At 32.0% G+C, this 20354-nt stretch overlaps 1 protein-coding gene across 2 annotated transcripts; it reads right to left on the bottom strand.

The window, feature by feature from the left end:
• Positions 1 to 1514: 1514 nt before the first annotated feature.
• On the bottom strand, positions 1515 to 17198 carry LOC108915545 (GATOR complex protein WDR59). 2 transcript variants are annotated; one of them, XM_018721605.1, is made up of 6 exons: positions 16902 to 17198; positions 16326 to 16461; positions 14560 to 16274; positions 8031 to 8151; positions 7435 to 7464; positions 1515 to 4907 (listed from the first exon to the last, which is right to left on the bottom strand). In XM_018721605.1, the coding sequence occupies exons 1-6, from the start codon at positions 17009 to 17011 to the stop codon at positions 4386 to 4388; spliced, it is 2634 nt and encodes an 877-aa protein (XP_018577121.1). In that variant the 5' UTR covers positions 17012 to 17198; the 3' UTR covers positions 1515 to 4385. The 2 variants fall into 2 exon arrangements, with proteins under 2 accessions (XP_018577121.1, XP_018577120.1); XM_018721604.1 differs by lacking the exon at positions 7435 to 7464.
• Between the last annotated feature and the right edge of the window lie 3156 nt (positions 17199 to 20354).

Below are 20354 nucleotides of genomic sequence, written 5' to 3'. Positions count from 1 at the left end.
CTAATTAACTAAGAAATATTTTGTGGAAAATAGAGTATTTTTTTTAAGCCTACTCAGACCCGGGTTTAGGGGGGGCTACGGGGGCTATAGCCCCGGTCCTCACGAGATCAGGGGGCCTCGGCAAGATTTGGTGAAATGATACCAAAAAGTGTAGGTTTTGCTTTTTTTTATTTTTAGAATCAAACCAGTGTTTAGGTTCTGAAATTTGATATCGGTAAGTCACTAATTGCATGAGCTTTTTTTTTAGAATCAAACAAAAAATTGTTTAGGTTTTGAAATTTTAGAAAAAGGGCCTCCCTAGAGCTTGCAGCCCCGGGTCTCGCTAGAGATTAATCCGGCTCTGAGCCTATTGACTTACCACATTGATACGATGAAAGCGTATTTGGAACAGCTGACTTTACTTAGTAGCTTTGTAAACATATTACAAATGTATGCACAAACATTTGTCTGTGTTTTGATGCCTTTATGGCTATGTATATTAATTTATTATTGCTATATTGATGCATCATTTAAGTATATTTATTCACACATATTAATAAGCACCAAGGAGAAAACAAAGTTAAAACTAAGAATCTAGAATGATAAATAACTTTACTTCTGTGTACTAATAATTGTCATAATAAAAGACACGTTTTTGTAATAAAAACTAAAGTAGAACTGATGACTATATAAAATCCAATTTTTCTATTTAGTGTCTAAAATTGGATAAAAAGCAGATGACGGGCGACACGGCATTTACAGCCACAACTGTTCACCTCTTTTTATGTAGTATCATTGTATAAGTATTTACTTATACAATGGCAGTATATAAATTGGGGATGATCCCAAAACTTTGCGATAAGTTATAACAATTTTGATTAGTAATTTTAAGTACAATTTTGCTGTTCCCAATGGTTTTGATTATTGCAAAAAATGTTTATCACTAGTGTACCGTACCTGCCATAAAAAAATCCTGAACCTATACAGATTCCAGATTATCTAAGTTTTTAGAGAATCCAATATTACTTATTATATTTTGTAAGAATTATTTACTATTTTAAAATATTCTAAAAGAAATATTGGTGTCGGACAATAATAATTGTGGTTGCATATATTTAGTTTCTATTGCGAAATGTCTCGTATAAATCTTTTGATCTCTTGCTCGAAAAAAAAACAAGAAATCGACAATTAAATTTACTTTGGAAATAGAAAACAATAATAAATTATCCTTTTTAGATATTTTAATTGTAAAAAAATGCAATTCTGTAGAAATGAGCGTTTAAAGAAAACCAACTCACACTAACATATCTAATTTTGAATTCTAATCGTAATCATATAAAGAAAGATGTAATTAAATATTTATACGATAGAGCCAAATTGATTTCAAGAGATGAAATTTTTTAACATTTAGTTAAAATTCATAAAACACCCACTAAGAACAATCAATTTCCTGAGAATTTTGTTGAAACTATTTTTTAAGAATACTGAAAGTAAAACAAATTCTGTCAGAATTATTGGAAAAATGAAGGAGAATAGGTAACAAATTTAACATTAGAACAATTTTTCAGGTAACATACTTTTCTCAGACTTTGTTACAGATGCACCAAATATGACTTTTAAAATTAAAAAAAATTGAATTTATAGCATATCTTGCGAATGTAATATTATATGTTGAAGTGAAGAGACCCTCTCAACCTGTAAAAATTAGGACAGCACAGATTATATTAAAAAAATGAAAATCTGAGAAATAAAAAATTTGCATCATGGTCATGTAATTCTGTGGGGATTGGCTAAAATTTTGAAGAAGGAAAATAATACTTTTAAATGAAAATTGAAAAAACTCCTTCATTATTTTGTTGAACGGTGAAAAATGTGCTTCAAATTATTGTGTGACCTCGGACACTTCTTGGCTACATTTTAATGCTACAAATAAATAACTTCAGACAATGCTTTAGACCTACTTTTATTTTTTTGCCTAACGAGAAATACTTTGATATTTTGTTTGTTTTTATATTTTTGTTATATTGGTTTTATCTGTTGACGGATGCCATGTAAAAGTAAAACTTTTGAGTTTTCAAAAAATATATTAAAAAAGAGCTTTTGTAATGGTACAGAAACAAGAAGAAATGTTTTAAGAATTGGTTGTCCCGTTAAACATATTAGCTTTGATCTCAGAGCTATCTAAATCAGTTCCCAATAGCCAAATACATACACATTTCGTTATAATGTTTACATAATGTTCAAAATTCATTGTTTCAAATCAAATACGAATCAGTCTGATTGTTGGAAACTGATTATAATGCACTAGGAACAAAGGTATTAATTTCAAACGATAAGAATAATATTCTGTATGACATTTAAAACATGAACCAAAAAAAAAGATCCCATTAAAGTTTCTGTTAGGGCATTTATTTTATACTAAAATTTGCAATTTTGATAGCAGCTGGAACAAATATATCAATTAGATATCAATTAAAATAGAAAAGTTGTATTTACATTTATTTTATAAATATATACACTAAATTCATTCATATAAATAAACGTAGCTAAGGATATGATCTTAACCCTTTCGCCACTAAAGGGCATATATGTCCCACGGAATTTTGGGTTTCAAAAATACGGTAGAAGTTTTTTTTGAAAATAAGTTTTTTTATATAACTATAATACAAAGTTTATTCAATATTGTCTTTTTAGCATGCCACATTTTAAATTTTAATATTTTTTTTTAATAAATTTTGAGGTTAACTAAGACTGGTGTTAATAAGGTGGACTGATGTGTACGCGAATATATACCTAGTACTAGCAGCACGGTTGGGACAGTTTGAATAGGGATTTATAATGCAGTGGTATGCTTGCAGTGTTTTTTAAAATTTCCTTGGTACATATATAACCCAATAGTATTTTTAAAGCAGAAAAAATTATGTTGTAGCCGTAGCGAAAGGGTTAACTAATTTTTTCATGTTTAAGCATAAATGCTATATATTTTAATTATTTTATTTCAAAAATATGCATTCTTAGCACAGACTTTTCATTTATATTTTCACATCTAAATAGAGGGGTAATAGAAAAGACAATTTTATACAAAAGTTTTTGTATGAAGTTTGTTCTTTTTAATAGACACCATACATTTCTATATTCTTTCATACAGCGCTTTCTTAGGAATATAGTTACATTTGTTTGAAAGGTCTATCTCTAAGAATAAGAGAGATATGGCCAAAAGAATAGTCTTATTAATGTGTCACAGATCATCAATTTCTACACCTTTCAACATTCATTTGTTTATTTTAATGACTAAAAGACAATGTGAAAAGATCAAAATTATTTCTCATATTTTATTTTTATCGTAATTCTTTTATTTTTGACTAGGGAAAAAATTCTATAAAGGTTGGGTCTTTTGAGTTAGCTCTAACTGTTTGGGTTTTCAAGATATTTTGAAAAACAGAGGCTATTTTTTAAAATTTTTATGAATTTTTGAATTTAATAAAAAGTTATAGAAACTGTTTGCAAAGACTCGGATAGACTCGGATTTTCGTTTCAAAATTGGGAATTTGAAAAATCATCACTTGTGGAACATCTAAAAAAATACTGTTCTTGTTCAAGATACAAATGAGAAAATTCCAGAACCATAATGTTGAAAAAAAAATTCTTCGCAAAAAGTTACTTTGGTAATATTCTATAGTCATAAAAAATTTGTAATAAAAATATTGCGGCTTTTTCTTTAAATATTCTGAAAACCCAGACAACTATGTGTCATTAAGTTAGTAAAAGAATAGCCTAAAACTTACTCCATTTAACGTTTTTCTATCTTATAATTCCCAAAAGCCCAATTTATGCACCACCAAAATGGCTCAGTTATCATTTTCAGTGGGAAACTCTGTATAACAGTAATTTATGCTACAAGTACAAGTTGAAATCACTTTGCACGAGTTGGTTTTTCAGTAATATTGCAAATGCAACCAAAAATTTTCAGATTCATTTAAAGCTGTTTGACCTTGAAAATTTGAAAATACTAAGAGTCATTCTCAGTATTTAGTACTATGATGAAGGTGCCAAAATAAACCATTAGAATTATTTCAGAAAATAATTTTGCAGTTTCGTAGCCGTTTGTGTTGAATTTACTTGTTAAATGAACATTGAGGTTGTCGTAGAAATATTTTTTTTTACTGTCATACAGTAAACTATCTATATAAGTATCAAGATATAAGTGAAAAATGTACACAAGTGTACCTATAAACATCTACAGTAGCATATCACACAAGTTACTCTTCATAATAAATCAGTCTTACAGACTCATTAAATATGTATAAAATCCCAGTAATAATTTACAACATAAATAATAGTTTTACATATTTTTTTTATCACATAGTATTTGAGTTTTTTGGTTTCCATCTCACGATGACACGATGTTAGGAATTGAACATTCCAGCCGTGTCCACCAAACAATGGCACCCACATCCTGTCAGACAATAATTTTTAAGGGAAAACCACTCTTTCAAACAATATGTATGACCACCGTGACCACAGATCGTACAACAATTTGCTGAGCCTCTCACCGACAGGTGACACACCATACAGTTTAAAGAAAATTTTTTACAAGTATTACAAAGGCAATTTTTAGCGGGTTTAAGACAATCCTTGCAGTCTGTGAGGAACTCTACCCCTTTGTGTGGTTCCGGTGGGTTGCACATATATTTGATAACTTCGGCTCTGTTATAGAGAAGTCCCCAACGATACAAAGTTTCTGCATAGGCGAGTTTATAATACTCGTACAATGCTGTTGATGAACTGCGTTGAGGAACAACTTGCACAAGCTCTTCCATTCTCAGGTTATCTAACGATGTAGACCTGGTAGTTCTCAACATAGGAAGGACCCATCCATCTCTTATGATATCTGCCGGAGGAATGGTATGGTAAGGGGAACCACCTGACTGTAATTAAAACAACCATTTTATAGTGTATTTCCATTTGATATAGGTTTTTCAACTTAATAGCAAGCCACGAGTAATTTAATCATAAAAAATGAAAAAGTAGTACAATAACAAATATGTATATATCTCTTCTTGTATATTAATAAGTCCATATTCTATAAATTTTGGTACAAATAAAAAAAATAGTTATATTATTTTTATCAGTGTTTATCAAACAGTACACACAGCAAGTAAAGCACCACAATTCTTTAAATGAGAAATAATAACACTTTCATTAAGTCATTTTTCATTTAGGCTTTTTTTTCAGATGCGCTATACAGATCGTTTAATGTTTACAAACCACGTGACCGCCGAGCTTAGGCAACCCAACATTGCAGAACTGGTACTATATTCTGAGGTCGAAATTATAGAGAGTGACTCATCGCTAGCTTTTGGACTAGTAAGGGGGATGAAGCGTGCCGGGAACGAAAATCCATTGACGTGTCTGCGTAAAAGGCAACAAGATATAAAAAATATTAAAGAAAGATAATAAAACATAACATTTTTTTTTGTACGGTTTGCTATAACCGGCACTTTGATCCATTTTAATTATTACATCATTTTAAAACGTCCCAGTTGTGTTTCTTTAATTTATAAATTTATTATAGCCATGGAATTAGTCACCTCGTCTGCGCTTATGCTATGACGTTTCTCAGGACTCGTAAATCAAGTCCGTTTTCACCCAACTAAAAAAGCATTTCCCTATTCCCTACCAAGAGCAAAAGACAGAGATAGAATATAGATTGACGTTCAGTGTAACTCAGTCTATAGACGATTATAGATTCTGTCGATGTGCGTAGCGAGCGGCCCAAAGATAAATAATATTGAACCGTATAAAAATCATTTTATATTTTATACACATTATGGTAATAGTGTTTTTATATTATGTCTGAATCACCCTCTATAATTTCGACCGCGGAGTATAGTATAGAAAAATCTTTAAATCTTGGTAACACCAATATTAATGATTTATTTATAATGAACAGTAATAAACTGTTACGCCTATGTTTGAGATAATGAGATCACTGATTGGTTGAATAGAATCTCACGAAAAACTACGTCAATCACAGCCGATGAAACAGGATGTTGCGTTTTAATCATAGACCTTTTTAACGTAATCTTGATCTTATTGTTTTAATAATTTTTAATTTTATAAAAAATTAATTGCCAACATGAAGGAAATAAAATTACTGTTCCAAACAAAACTACTGGTCACGTGGCTTGCAATCATTTATGAAGGCATAAGTTATACCAAAGCGTTAAGTGAATGATTTCTTCACTCAACGACCAAAGTTAGCATTTAAAAAAGGTTTTAATAACAGTTGTTTTTTTTAAGATAATCAACTGAAATTTATCATAGAATTTTATTTTATGCCAGCACATTTTAGTGTAATTTTAGTTAAAAGTCTGAACAAAAGTGAATGAATTATAGTACTAATTGAACACCCCTCATCATTTTCCTATATATGTCTATTATTCAAAGAAATCAGTTTTTACATCAAGCAATTACTTTTTATCTTTGCAAAATTTTGGTGTAGGGTATTATACATATACAACTTCTTTGAATATGTATAATGCTTAGTGCATTTTTATAAAACTGAATTTTTTTTGAGTTAACATTAGCAAGAATTTTAGTTAATGTTCTTTTAATTTACCTAATGTAATTTTAAAAATTAAATTGCCAACTTAAAATTTTAAGTTTTAATCGAAACTCGAAAAACAATATATAAGAAATCCTCTGCAAATGTACAGCTGGGTACTTTTGATGAATGAAAACCGAATATACTGAAAAATTTCTCTGATGTGATTGTGATTAGGACAAATAAAAATATAGTCTTAAAATGCAAATTTACAAAGACATTCACAAATATCAAAATCATATCATTCAAGAAAAATTTTGTAAAATCAGATTGTCACTGTGTTGAAAAATTAAACAATAGCATGGCAATATCGCATATCCAAGAAAGTAGCACAATATCTTGTAAAGCAAGCCTTAATTCAAAATCTTGCACAAAAATGGAATAAATGCTTGATTTTAGAATAATAATACACTTGAACAATAGGCTTGCACAAAAAAATAGGAAGTCAGCAGTTGCAAATTTTTTTAATTCGTAACTATGACTGTATCTTGTACCTTGAAAAAGATAAGATGCTTATATGAAAAATGTCAAGTCTTATTATTTTTGTAGAAAGAATCTGTGGTTAATAGTTTGATCTACTTTTTTGTGTAATGTACTTTCACAAAGATAATTTTTAAAAATCAATAGTTGGTCACTGTATCGTTGATTTAGTATTCTTAACATTTTGAGAAATGTATCGCTCTTTTTTTTTAAGCTAAAGCACCGTCCGGTAATAGGTGTTATGCAGAAGCAAATGTAAAATAAAATTGGCAAAACTTGATGCCATGCCAATTTATTTAAAAAGTGTTTAGTAAAGGACATACAATTCACAATTAAGCAAAAAAGAAATAATATTAATAACTATTTACCTTCAACCACCTTTTCCCAGGGGCTAGTTGCTATAAAATATGTAATATACAATTATTTTATGTGACCATGCTTACCAAAAACCAGTATTTGATTAATATTCCACACAATAATTTTAAGACTTTGAGTTTAATGAATTAATTAATGCTTTTGTTAAATTTTTTCAATCCTGGGACAATAGAAAATGAATGATAAAAATGTATAAATATTCAATGTGAAATATGTTAGAAACTTGTAATATTATGTTACATAACAAAAATGCCACAATGTTTCAATTACCTACATTTTTATGTCACTTATTTATTTTTGGAGTTTTGATTTTTAGAGAGAATTAATTTTGCTAAACATTAACAAATAGCCATTAGTAGTTAAAGATGAAAAATATTTATTATATATTTTAATTGTTTCTACAAAATGAACACAAATATTATTTTAAATAAATCATTTAGGATTAATACTGAACAATCTGATAAATTCAAAATAGTACATTCTTTCAAGTTTTGAAATGCACCCTTAAAGCAATTATATATTTTAAAATTCCAAAAATAAGAAACTACTAGTAGTACCAATAAGGTAATGTATTTATTCAAAATCTTACCCCTGGTGACAGAAGTGACTTTAGAGATGATTTTCTTATTGACATTTCTTGATCCTTTCCAAAAATGCAACACAGCATGGCAGCCATTTGAATATCAGATTGTGTAGCATAGTGTGTTATCCTAAAAATTTGAATCTAGTAAAATGCATTTTTTACAATTATACTGGTACAACAGGCCTGCCGATACTCACTAATGCCATGTATGATTATCAGTATCAGTATAGGCCAGTGATGGCTCACAAAAATTAAAGCGATCATATTTTTATAATGAAGACGGAGAGGTTTCATAATGACAAAATTTTAAATGAAATTTCTGAAATAACAAATTAAAATAGAGGTGATCGACCCCGAGATTTTAAAAAAAATATTTTTTATCATAATCAACTAATAGATACAAATAGGTGTTTTCTTGTTCTTTTTTTGCAAAATAATTATTTTCCTTAAAATTGCAGCATTATGAAATTTGAAAAATGGAATGTTAATATCACAAAATTTAAGTAGATTATGTTACCAAGAAAAATTCATTTTGCAAAAAAAACACCTGTTATATTTATTAATTCATTAGGAAAAAATATTTTGCAAATATACGTTCAACCCTTTTTGAGATCTAACCAAGGACATTTAAATGTCCTTGGATCTAACGGTCGACCATCCCTATTTTAATTTTTTATTTTATTTTAAATTAAATCGAAATTTCTACATCATAAATCATCCCGAAAAACGGTAAGCATTCCATGCTTCATTATCAAAAGTGACCACTTTAATTTTTGTGAGTCGTCGGTGGTATGTCATATTTTGTAAAAAATTTAATTACCTACAAACATTTTTTCCTCTTCCATTTTCGCCTAAAATTAACTCTTGAAAAGATACATAATAGGAAGAAAAATATAACATTTTTCGAATTTTTTTAACAACATATTGTTAGCCCACGTTTTTTTTATGTGCATAGAAAAATTTTCATTTCTAGTGATATTTGAAAGCCAAAAAGCCAAAAATCTCCGTGGATATACAATTTACCCAAACCAAAACAGATACCGCCTCGTCTAATATTCAAGGTGTAACTTACATACAAATTTGGATCAATTTTAAGAAGAAACATTTTATCAACCCAAGTTCTGTTGTGTTTTAGATTTTGAAATACCAGGTTATTGAAAAATCTGATATTTTCATAAATGTCTGAATACGTTGGAAATTGCCTAGAATTTTGTCAATCAGTGGCAGCCCCTAATACCTCACAATTATTAATATCAAACAAACGTGAAGAATTTTTTAAACAATTTATATACAGGGTGATTCACAAATGGTGACCAAAAATGAAACCTCGTGAATTTTAAGGAAAGTCTTTCCTATAAAGCTTTTATCTAGGACGCTTCGTTAAAAAGACACAGGGTGTTAAACTTTAAAAAATATTTTTAATTTTTTTAGTTTAAAAACTAGTAAGTGAAATAATTTGAAATTGGGCACGTATTTGTGTAAACATTGTCCAAAATCTGAGGGCTTTTCCTAAAATTTACATGCTCCAGTGGCCGAGATACAGGGTATCGGTGGCATATTTTTCTAAATAAATAGTACACCACTGCTTTACAGTAACAATCATGATATTTTTGAATTTGTCTTTCAATTTTTTACAAAATACTACTCTCTTATGTTTTTTGAAAAGTCTGATTTTCTAGTAAAACTTAAAAAACAAATTTTCTTCACGAAATAGGTACATCAAGAGTTATTTTAGATTCATTAAACTGCTCAGTAATGTAACATAAATTTAATAAAGTAATATGGTGAAACCTCATTTAACCCACCCTCTATTATCCAACTCTCTGTTGTATTAATACTTCATTTTAACTGTTAGTAACTCTTCATTATTTTGCCATACCCATATTTAATATGTTTTTTATATTTATTCTGTATTAACAGATTTTTTCATTTATCTGGATCTAGATGGTTCAGTCGGGGCCATAAGGCTCTATTGTGACTCAAAAATGATTTGATATTCAAATAAAATGGAAGAAATATTTTTACTTTAAAATGTACCTTCACGTAACCAACAGTTATTGAATTTCTAAAATACGTAGTGAAACGAATTCTGGGATATTTAAGTGACCCCTGAAAATGCTATCAGGGTTAACATATTTATGTAGATATGAAATCTCTACACATTTGCCTTTAATTACATTAAACAACTTCAGAGATATTTTAGAAAATGTGATTTTTTTTTTACACTTTAGTTCAAAAACTTAATCCTATGATTGTTAGGAAACTTTCACGGGATCAATTGTCTTTTATTTGACCATCCAAATAAATTCAAATTTTTTATTTGTCCAATTAATCTTCAAATACCCTGAATACGTAAAATAATATCGAAATAAAATGTGTACAGCTTGTCCAAATTTACCTTGTCCACGAGTTTCAAATGTGCAGTAGCAACGGCTTATATATTTAGATATACAGGGTGTCTCAAAAAGGTGTAGCCATACTTAACCCTTGGCCGACACACTGGGGTCGTTCGTGACCGGGCCTTATTCTTTTCAAATTTCCCCCCCCTTAATGTTCGGAAACCGGGCCCGTAGTGACATCTAGTTGTAGTTGGAGAGTAGCTCTTTCACTTAGTATAGTTTCCGGTGAATCAAGTGCGTCAGTCTGTCTGTGACACCTGAGTGAATTGGAGCGGGGTCGTCAACGACCCCAGAGTGTCGGCTACAGTTGAGATTGATTTTTTTCGAATTTTTGTTTCGCGTGTTTTTGTGCTACAAATCGTCGAAGAAGGTGAGTAAACTATGTTTTGAAAGTGTGATTTTTTTTTCTTCACAAATTAATAGTATTTTGAATATCGTAAGATGGCCTACAATCTTCGACGTCGCACGATTCGGCAAGAGCTCCTCGATGAGACGCAAGAAGTTCCTTCCGAGGACGAAGAGGCTCAAGAGAGCGAAGGGAGTGAAAGTGGAAGAGTTTCTGGGCATGAATCCGAATATTCCGACGCTACGGATGCGTCCTCAGAATTGAATGTGGACATGGAAGACGCCACTTTGGACAAGCGTCTTTTGGAGTCAAGGGCCCGGGGACGGCCGAGCTCTACTTTGAAAGGCAAAGATGGCTTCAAATGGAAGACAAGAGCTCCTGAGCGTCGTTCTGGTTAGTACTATAAATATATAATACGCATAGTAGGGAAGATTAGAAAGAAGGGCAGTGCAGGTAGCGGGGGTATACAAGCGCCTGAAAGAAAGAGCGAGCGAGAGGTAATAAAAGAGAAAGCGAGATTGTGATAGTAGAGGGGGAAGGGGAACTCTAAAGGGACATAAAAAAAAAAAGAAAAAGAAACGGAATATAAGTGGGATGAGAGAAAGCAAGAGTGAAAGAGAGGAAAAAATGGAGCGCAGTTTGAAAATTCAATTTGTTTTTGCAGATCGAGTAAGCGATGTTTTACCTGCCTATGTACCTGGACCAAATGGTGATGCCAAAAATCTTGATTCTATTGAAAAGTTTTGGGTTATACTTTTCAACGATGAAATGATCGATATTATTGTGGAACATACAAATAATAAGATCGGAGAAGTCTGTTTGGAGTTGGTTGCCGCAGACAAAGCAGAAAGCTACCATCACTTGACTGATCGTGATGAGATTAGAGCATATATTGGCGTCTTATATTACCAAGGGCTTTGGAAATCTGCCAATGTAGATAATGACAGACTTTGGGATAAAAAAAATGGCATTACGCTCTACAGATGCGTTTTCCCAAGGCTGAGATTTACATTTCTAGGCTCTTGTTTGCGGTTTGACGACAAGAAGTTGCGAGATGAGAATGATAGATTTTCTGCAATTCGTCAAATCTGGGATATTTTCATGATGAACTGTCAACAGTATTATACGCCGAGCAATAAATGCACTATTGACGAACAGTTGTTGAGTTTTCGAGGCAGATGTGTATTTCGTATGTACATGAAGGATAAGCCAGATAAATACGGATTGAAAATAGTTACGCTAAACGATGCAGAAACCTCATACTTGGTAAATATACTTTCATATTTCGCCTTCGTTTTGGGAAATACATATAGCAGTTTTTTAATATCAATCTAATTTATTTAAGATTTACGGATTGCCCTATTTAGGCAAGGGAACTGCTGTTGTTCGAGAAGAAAAGATCCACGAGTATTTTTTCCGTATCGTTACTGCTCCTATCCATGGTTCTCATCGTACAGTAACTTGTGACAATTGGTTCATGTCTGTACCTCTACTCCAGCGTATGCTGCCTGCACCATACTACATAACAATTACTGGAACGATGAGAAAGAATAAGAGAGAAATACCAGCTGAAATGAGAGTTGCTTCCAAGTCACCACCAGAGTCCAAGTTCTGCCATGCAGATAATCTTACGCTGGTCAGCTTTACACCAAAGAAAAATAAAATCGTATTGCTACTTTCTTCATATATGCACACAACAGAAGTTACAGATAGTAAGCCTAAAATTATTCATCACTATAATGAAACAAAAGGAGGAACTGACACTTTTGACCAGCTATGCCATTCGTATACGGTGACGAGAAGGACGAATCGCTGGCCAATGAGAATTTTTTGCGGCATGCTTGACCAGGCTGCGGTGAACTCTCGCATTCTCTTGAAGTGCAAACTCAAAGCTGATAATTCCAATGACAAGTGTACTGCGATCAGTTGCCTTGAGAAACTTTCATTGTACCTGATCAGACCGTATCTACTGAAAAAGTACAACGACACGGTCACTTTGCGCCGTGACTTGAAAGTCGGCATTGCCGGGATTCTGGGCCTCGACGTTCACAAAGAAGGAGGATATGAACGAGTGAAATTTCCGAAAAGACTGAGATGTGCAGACTGCTCGCGAAAAACCGATAGAAAAACAAATGAAGGTTGCGTAAGTTGTCAGCGCCCCATTTGCGAAGTTCACCGTTTGATGTTTTGTAAAACGTGTTCGAGCATGTAATCAATAATATTTTCATCGGCTAAGTTGTAATAAAGTATGTTTTTCGATTAACTTGACTATTTTTCTTCATTCCTCGATTTATTTTTGTGAATTTTCAGTATTAAATGAGGTTTGTAATGAAAAAATGCACTTTTGAAAAATGACTGAAATTCATTCTTCAAAATAAATACCTTTTTTTCAGCGGGTACTATCACAATATTTTTTTATATAAAGCAATATGTTTAGACATAATGCTGCTGGAATTTGAGCGTCCAATTCACAAAATTGAAAAAGTTATGAATTTTTAAGTAAAACGTCATTTTTTGGAGTTTTTTGCAAACTATATTTTTTTTAACAAATTAAATTGAAAATTTTTTGCATCGCACTCATATTGTCTTAAAAAGGGGTAGTTAATGTACAACTGTGAATTTTTTTACGATGAAAAACAGCTTAGTTCACTTAGAATAGACGATTATGTGGCTGGGTCAAAAACGCCCCAGTGTGTCGGCTATGATTGGCGCCAGAAGTGTGTCGGCTAAGGGTTAAGGGGATATAGAGAACATCGTGGTAGAAAATTTTTTCATATAAACCCCGTCGGAAATGAGCCGTTTTGGCCCTGGAGCAATTATTGTCCAAAAACGTAATGTTATCTCGTTGACACCAAAAGACTTTGATATTTAAATAATTTTTATTAAGGATAACGCAAAAAACAATTTGAAACAAAATAAACATGTTTATCAACACACGATGTTGGTAAAAATTGATTTTATCCATAACTGATAAAAGCTCTATTTGCACGCATCTAATCTAGCCATGCAATGTCATCTGTGTCACGCTGTCAGGTATAGTGAAACAAATGAACAGAGCTGTCACGTAATAAATGATCGGACCTAATTGAGTGTTTCACATTTGTTCTGTTTGTGACGAAATTTTGCTTCTAAGTTGTTGAAATGGACCAATTTGAAGAGTAAGCAAAAATTCAATTTATTTATGGCAAAATAAGACGCAACACTAGAGAAGCTGAGCACTTTCCGAATCGCCGACATCCTTGGCGAACAAGATTTTTGACAATCCATTGTGGTTTAAGAGAAAACAACTTTAAATCAGATGTAGGAAGTTGACATCCACGAACTGCATGGGCAGTGGTCATTGAGGAAGAGGTTTTGCATCAAACTAAAGAACAACCTACCACAAGCCGTTTTGAACAATTATTATAAATTTATTATTTTTGAGTTATCCTTAATAGAAATTACTTAAATATCGAAGCCTTTTGGGGTCAACGTAATAACATTACGTTTTTTGACAAAAATTGCTACAGGGCCAAAACGGCTCATTTCCAACTAGGGGTCTATATACAAAAAGTTTCTTCCGCAATGTCCTCTATAATCCCCTCAAGATTGGGAACACCTTTTTGAAACATCCTGTATAATATAAACCTCCATTAAATAACTATATTTGCCAAATCTAAATAAAATTTGTACACAGGAGGTACCTGCCTTACTAGCAAGATCTCGTCTTTGTCAGTCCTACTGTGGACTCTCTTCTTTATCTGCACATCTTAAAGACAAAATAAATTTGGTTAAGCTTTATTATACTCACAGTGATTGCATCAATTGGTTTCCAAAAGGATGAACAGACCAAGACATTTCTTCATCGGCCTGTTGAGGACCCGCTACTAATTCAGCAAGTGTCCAAGCCTGCACTAAATCCCAACGACCTACCACAGCTGCAGCGGCGGCATTATGTTTACAAATTGTCCCAACATCACCATCAAGTATATACTCTTCTGCAAGTTGTCTATTTACAAAAAATAATCCTAAGGCATCATATATATGGACAACTGCTTTAGAAACTTTTGAAAAATTGTGTTTGGCCCGAGACCTTTGTCTTTGAAAATAATATGCAGAAACGGTCATATTATCATTGGAGCGCTTAGTGAAAACATTTTCCAAAGCTGAAAGAGCTCGCGGTGTTGTCGTTTCAAGTTTATTGGAGAGTCTGCGTGTATGTAATGGCCGGCTAAAACAAACTAATGTACCAACCGAACAAAATTTTGCTCCAGAAGTTCTAGGAAAAGGAATATAAGCATCATTATATCCTCCAAGAGCATTAACAGGATCTATATATGGTCTTTCGTATATCCTATCCTTTTCAACATCTACTGACAATTGCTCTAGTGTAGTAACCATTTGCCGTAAACAAGACTCTAAACAAGTTCTATTTTTTGACACTCTTTGTTGAGCTAAATGGTTTAGGGTTTGTAGAAGTTGCGTTTTTATATTGTCAGTAATATTGGATCCAGATGTAATTTGAAAGACGGGTGGTACGCCACATGGATATGCATTAGGAAATGTGGCCTGCAAATTAACAGTTAAATTGTTAATAGAAGCTTTCACATTCATAATTCTTGTAACAGGGTCCATTTTTTTAACTTCTAAATTTGGTATTAAAACATTTAATAATGAAAATTCCTGTTGTAAAGGTTGCACTTTAGGTGATGTTCTCTTTGGTAATTTTACAGTTTCAATTATATCAGTACCCGTACCATCCACATCTTTAGAGTCATCGGCCTCATAACCACACAGCTTTTGAAGAAAAGGTTCTATTTTCCAAACAAGCAAAGTTTGGTCTTTAGACCAAGTAATCAGTTGGAAATCGGTGTCACCTGATTTTTGTTTCCTCCATTCAAAATCCAAGACAACATCTCTGTGTCCAACAAATGTATGAATCGGGGTTGTTCTGTTAGATGTATTCCAAAGTAATAAACTATTCTCTCCTCGACGTAACTGAGGCACCACAACTGTTACCAATCCCTCTCCGAATGGAGTATATCTCGCCCTCCAAACAGGTGCATTTGTTGTCAAAGAATAATCTGTACGTCTTGGATTTGATATATCAAAAAATTTTACAGTATTATCCTGACTAGATGAACAAATCTGATTTTCTGATGCTGGGCTCCAATCCAATCCATGTATCTTTGCTAGATGAGCAGCTATGTACTGAACAGGTGCCGTACCTTTGCGCTGATCCCAAATCTTAATATCACCTTCATGGGCAGTAGCTAATAAATGTGGTGATATCCTGTTCCACCGTACCTGTGAAGCCTCTGCTATAGCTGAAAGTGATAGTGTTGGACGTTTTGAATCACGTATATCCCACAAATGAATAAATGTATCAACTGAACACGATGCTAAAAGATTTGGATCAAATTTATGCCAGTTTAAGTCGGTAATAACTCTAGTATGAGCTCTAAGAGAATGTGTTTGTGTCAGTTCATCATTTCTCCATGTCAACACTTCCAATCTCTGGTTGCTCTAAAAAGTATTTAGATATTAAATTATTTTATTGTATATATATTTACTTACTGATATTACACACAGTTCTTTATGATATATGGTAGGATTCCATTCTGCAGCTCCCACATCATATTTACTTTGTCTTGGAAACTTATGTACTAGTTCAAATTGTTCGTCTAAATTCCTAATAGCTAAATACCTTCTCCTGTAATTCAGATAAAGATAATTGATTGAAAAATATTTTTCTTAACAAAAAGTGAATATTTTTTTTATCAATTCATAATAATTCAATGACAGTTTTTAAATATAATAAAATTCATTAAGAATTAAAAAGGCAATATTAAACAAGTACATATATACAAGTCCAATATTAATAATAATATATTTTAAACATTTTAATAAGAAACATCCCATAGTATACCTACATAGTTTTCAAATAATCAACGATTTGTATTTTTATCAGTAAATATTTCCTTCGCCACTAAAATAGCAGTATATTGTTTAAAATAAATAAAAACAACTATAATAAAATAGGTATTGACTCAATATTTTCAATTCATTGAATGTAATGATACAGATTATAACAAAACTAATTTATTCAAAATTGAAAAATTTTAAAAATATAGCTTTATGATATCAACATACCCTGCTAGTAATACATAAGTTCCTGTGGAATCTACAGCCATTGCATTTGCTTGCAGATCTTTACATTCTAGAGCAATATAGTATTCACTATTCCTATTTGCTAAAGACATTGCTAATATTTATAATATAATTTAGCAGATAGAATAGTCCTTTAATTCTAAATAAATTTTAGTTTTTCACTGTTTACAAGGATATTCAATTAACTTAAGTTTTTTTTGACTTGTTTATTATTATTTTATTTCAATTCCGAATATGCTTTTGTCCTAAAACATTTCTTAAATTTCTTCCCAACCACAATAACTAATATAACAATAATAACATAACCAATAAATTTTCTAAATTTCTAATTCTTCCTCATATCCTCATTGTCCTCCTCAATCTTCTTCTTCTTTTTTTATGTCACATAAATTTCTCATCACCTTATCACAAAATACGTGGGTATACACTATACAAAGTGTTAATACAGTGCTTGGCCAAACATTAATGATGATTCAGTTTACATTGACAAATTAACCAAAAAGGTTCCTATCCTATGTGAAATCTGCTCAGAAAGACTTCCTTTTCGAGAGATCTACGTGTGTAAAATTTAAAAAAAAATGTTTTTTAATATACAACTATAAACAGTTACAGCGATTTCAGAAAAACTTTGTATGCAACCACAGTATGCAACTTTCTTTCTTATAGTTCACAAACGTAGTACATGAAGGTTTCCTTTACATATACAGGATCGGAAAGTCCCCATATGGTTCATCCGCCGTTACGTGAGAGCGATAAAGTAAGTCATAGAAATCCGTGCGATAGAGAAAGATGGCTATAATGAAGGCGTCTAATAGTCACCGCCCATTTCGTCCTTCCACAAATAAGAATAAGTGGATCTTATTTCTGGAAGGGCGAAATGGGCGGTGACTATTAGACGGCTTCATTATAGCCATCTTTCTCTATCGTACGAATTTCTATGACTTTCTTTATCGCTCTCACGTAACGGCCGATGAACCATGGGGACTTTCCGACCCTGTATGTAGAGCTGTAGCTTAGCGTAATTTCATAATGTACCTACAATAGATTGCTATCTTCTCTCTTTAATATATTTAATAATTAGTTGTCTTTTAAACAGAAGCAAGACGTTACCATTATTTAATTTTAAGTATTGTATGTATAAATTAAAGCAATTTTCTGAATTTTCTTTTGTATTTTGTTTTTTTGTGTTAGGTAGTAAAACATATGTAGCTAATTCTACTATCATGCATTTTAGTCGATAGGTATACATTCTTAATTCCACAGTCCATTATTTTGGAATTAAATATTCCAGAAATAGTCTTTTAGAGATAAGGGTAGGTAACAAAGTTATTATTTTCTAAATCTATTTCTAAAAGAAGAATGGTTTTAATTATGATTAGTGCTATTTATTTATTTATTTACTTTAATAATAAATAAATACATTATGTTTGTAATTATCTGGTTGAATTTAATGCGCTATATTTTAAACTTTTCTATTATACAGGTTCGGAATGTACCGATGGTCTATTTGCCGTTACGTGAAAGCGATAAAGTAAGACATAGAAATCCATGCGATAGAGAAGGATGGCCATAATGAAGGCGTCTCACAGTCACCGCCCGTTTCGCCCTCCCACAAATAAGATCCACTTCTTATTTGTGGAAGGGCGAAATGGGCGGTGACTATTAGCCGCCTTCATTATAGCCATCTTTCTCTATCGTACGGATTTATATGACTTACTTTATCGCTCTCACGTAATGGCAGATGGACCATCGGTACTTTCCGACCCTGTATACTGGTTTTAATCATTATTGGTATCGATACTCGACTAAATGTATCAAATGATACAAGAATCCCTACTTTTTATGGTAGTCAATACTATGGGACATAAGGGCGCTTTCAAGTATCAAAAAAGTTATTTGGCATCAGAGAACCTCAATTTGGATAATTTCCAAATAAACCTTTGTGGCTTTTGAGATTTCTTCTAGAATGCATATGTTATTGGGTTGCTAACCGTTCTGAATTTCGGTGGACGTCTACCATTTAAGCTAATTATTCAATTGTCTTGTGTCCTACCAAGACTTCTTGCAGGATGCCAAATGTTCTTAATTTTATACATTTGTAAAATTTTCCAAAATATACAAGACTTTTGCACAATCCGGCAACCGCCGAATTCTCAACCTCAGGCGTGTAGAGACCACACCAGAAATTTATCCAATAATATCATGAAATTAAAAATAATCAAATAAATAATCTTTCACTCAAGTAAAGACAAAAAAAGGAAGCAAACGCAATAGATTTGACTTGTTTCTCATCTCATTCTCTCGCTCCACCTGACCGAGCGGCTCCCGTTGCTGGCCACATGCTAATTTTCTACCAACGTAATATATAATATTGCATAATATAATATATAATTATTTACCTACAAAATAGGTATCTGTGTTTCTTTTTGGTCGGACTAGCCGGCTGACCAGCTGGCCTCTCAAGGCCCACCCCAAGCAAAAATGTTACCTACGCTCATGCTCAACCTCAATGCGTACCTATGTACCTAGATTTGTCTTCTCATTTTTGACTTTTTTTTGAAGGTGGTTTTTTTTATGCTCACCCCTTGTAATTCGACAATGGTCAGTTTTTAAGAGAACTAAATTGCACAAATAAATTTTAGCAAAAATCATTAAACGTATTTTGTTTATTAGAGTGGAATCTCTGAAAGTTTATCAAAACATCGCTGTTACACCGTGTGTGGTGACGAAACGTCGACAAATAAAAATTTTTAAGTATTATCCACAAATAATTAAAATCTAGTTCGCTAGCCTAGATTTTGCTAGTAACATTATTTATTGATCGACTGAAAGTGGCAAGTCAAGTTATTTTTAAATAACGACAATAATCCAATTAACCACGTCCTCATCAATGAAAGAATTAAAATATTTTTTGTATGGTACTCTTCAACTATTCTTTCAAAGAACAGTTGAAGGGAACCATACTTACATACTTCTTTGTAACTTGAAGTAAGTCCTTTTCATTAACTTTAAACGTTTCTTGTATCTCATACACAAAGCGTTTCTATAAATATAGATGTACCTACATTTCTAGGAATTTCTCTTTAACTTATTCTTATTACCCCATTATTTATGTTTAGAAACATTTATATAAAATGTGGCCTAAGAAATATGATCATGTGTTTAAATGAAAAATTAATTTTCTATTTTGCTGTTAATTAAATTTTAATAAATAACTAATACCCATTTTGCTATTTTTGCAATTTCCGTTTTTTAATTAGGTATAATAATTTTATTAGACTACTGTTCAGACTATTACGACTGTAGCTAGCCACTTTATAAAATATTATCCACCCATGATACAATGATGTTACCCTAATTTCCATATTTTATTTTTAATCCATTGAGTTTGGTTGTTAACAGAGCCACCGCTAGAAAAAAATGTAGGGGGGGGGG

The sequence above is a fragment of the Anoplophora glabripennis genome, unplaced genomic scaffold (genome assembly GCF_000390285.2).
Source record: "Anoplophora glabripennis isolate ALB-LARVAE unplaced genomic scaffold, Agla_2.0 scaffold1346, whole genome shotgun sequence".
Classification (NCBI taxonomy): domain Eukaryota; kingdom Metazoa; phylum Arthropoda; class Insecta; order Coleoptera; family Cerambycidae; genus Anoplophora; species Anoplophora glabripennis.
Note: the sequence above shows the minus strand (reverse complement) of the source record. Positions and strands in the feature narration are given on the sequence as shown.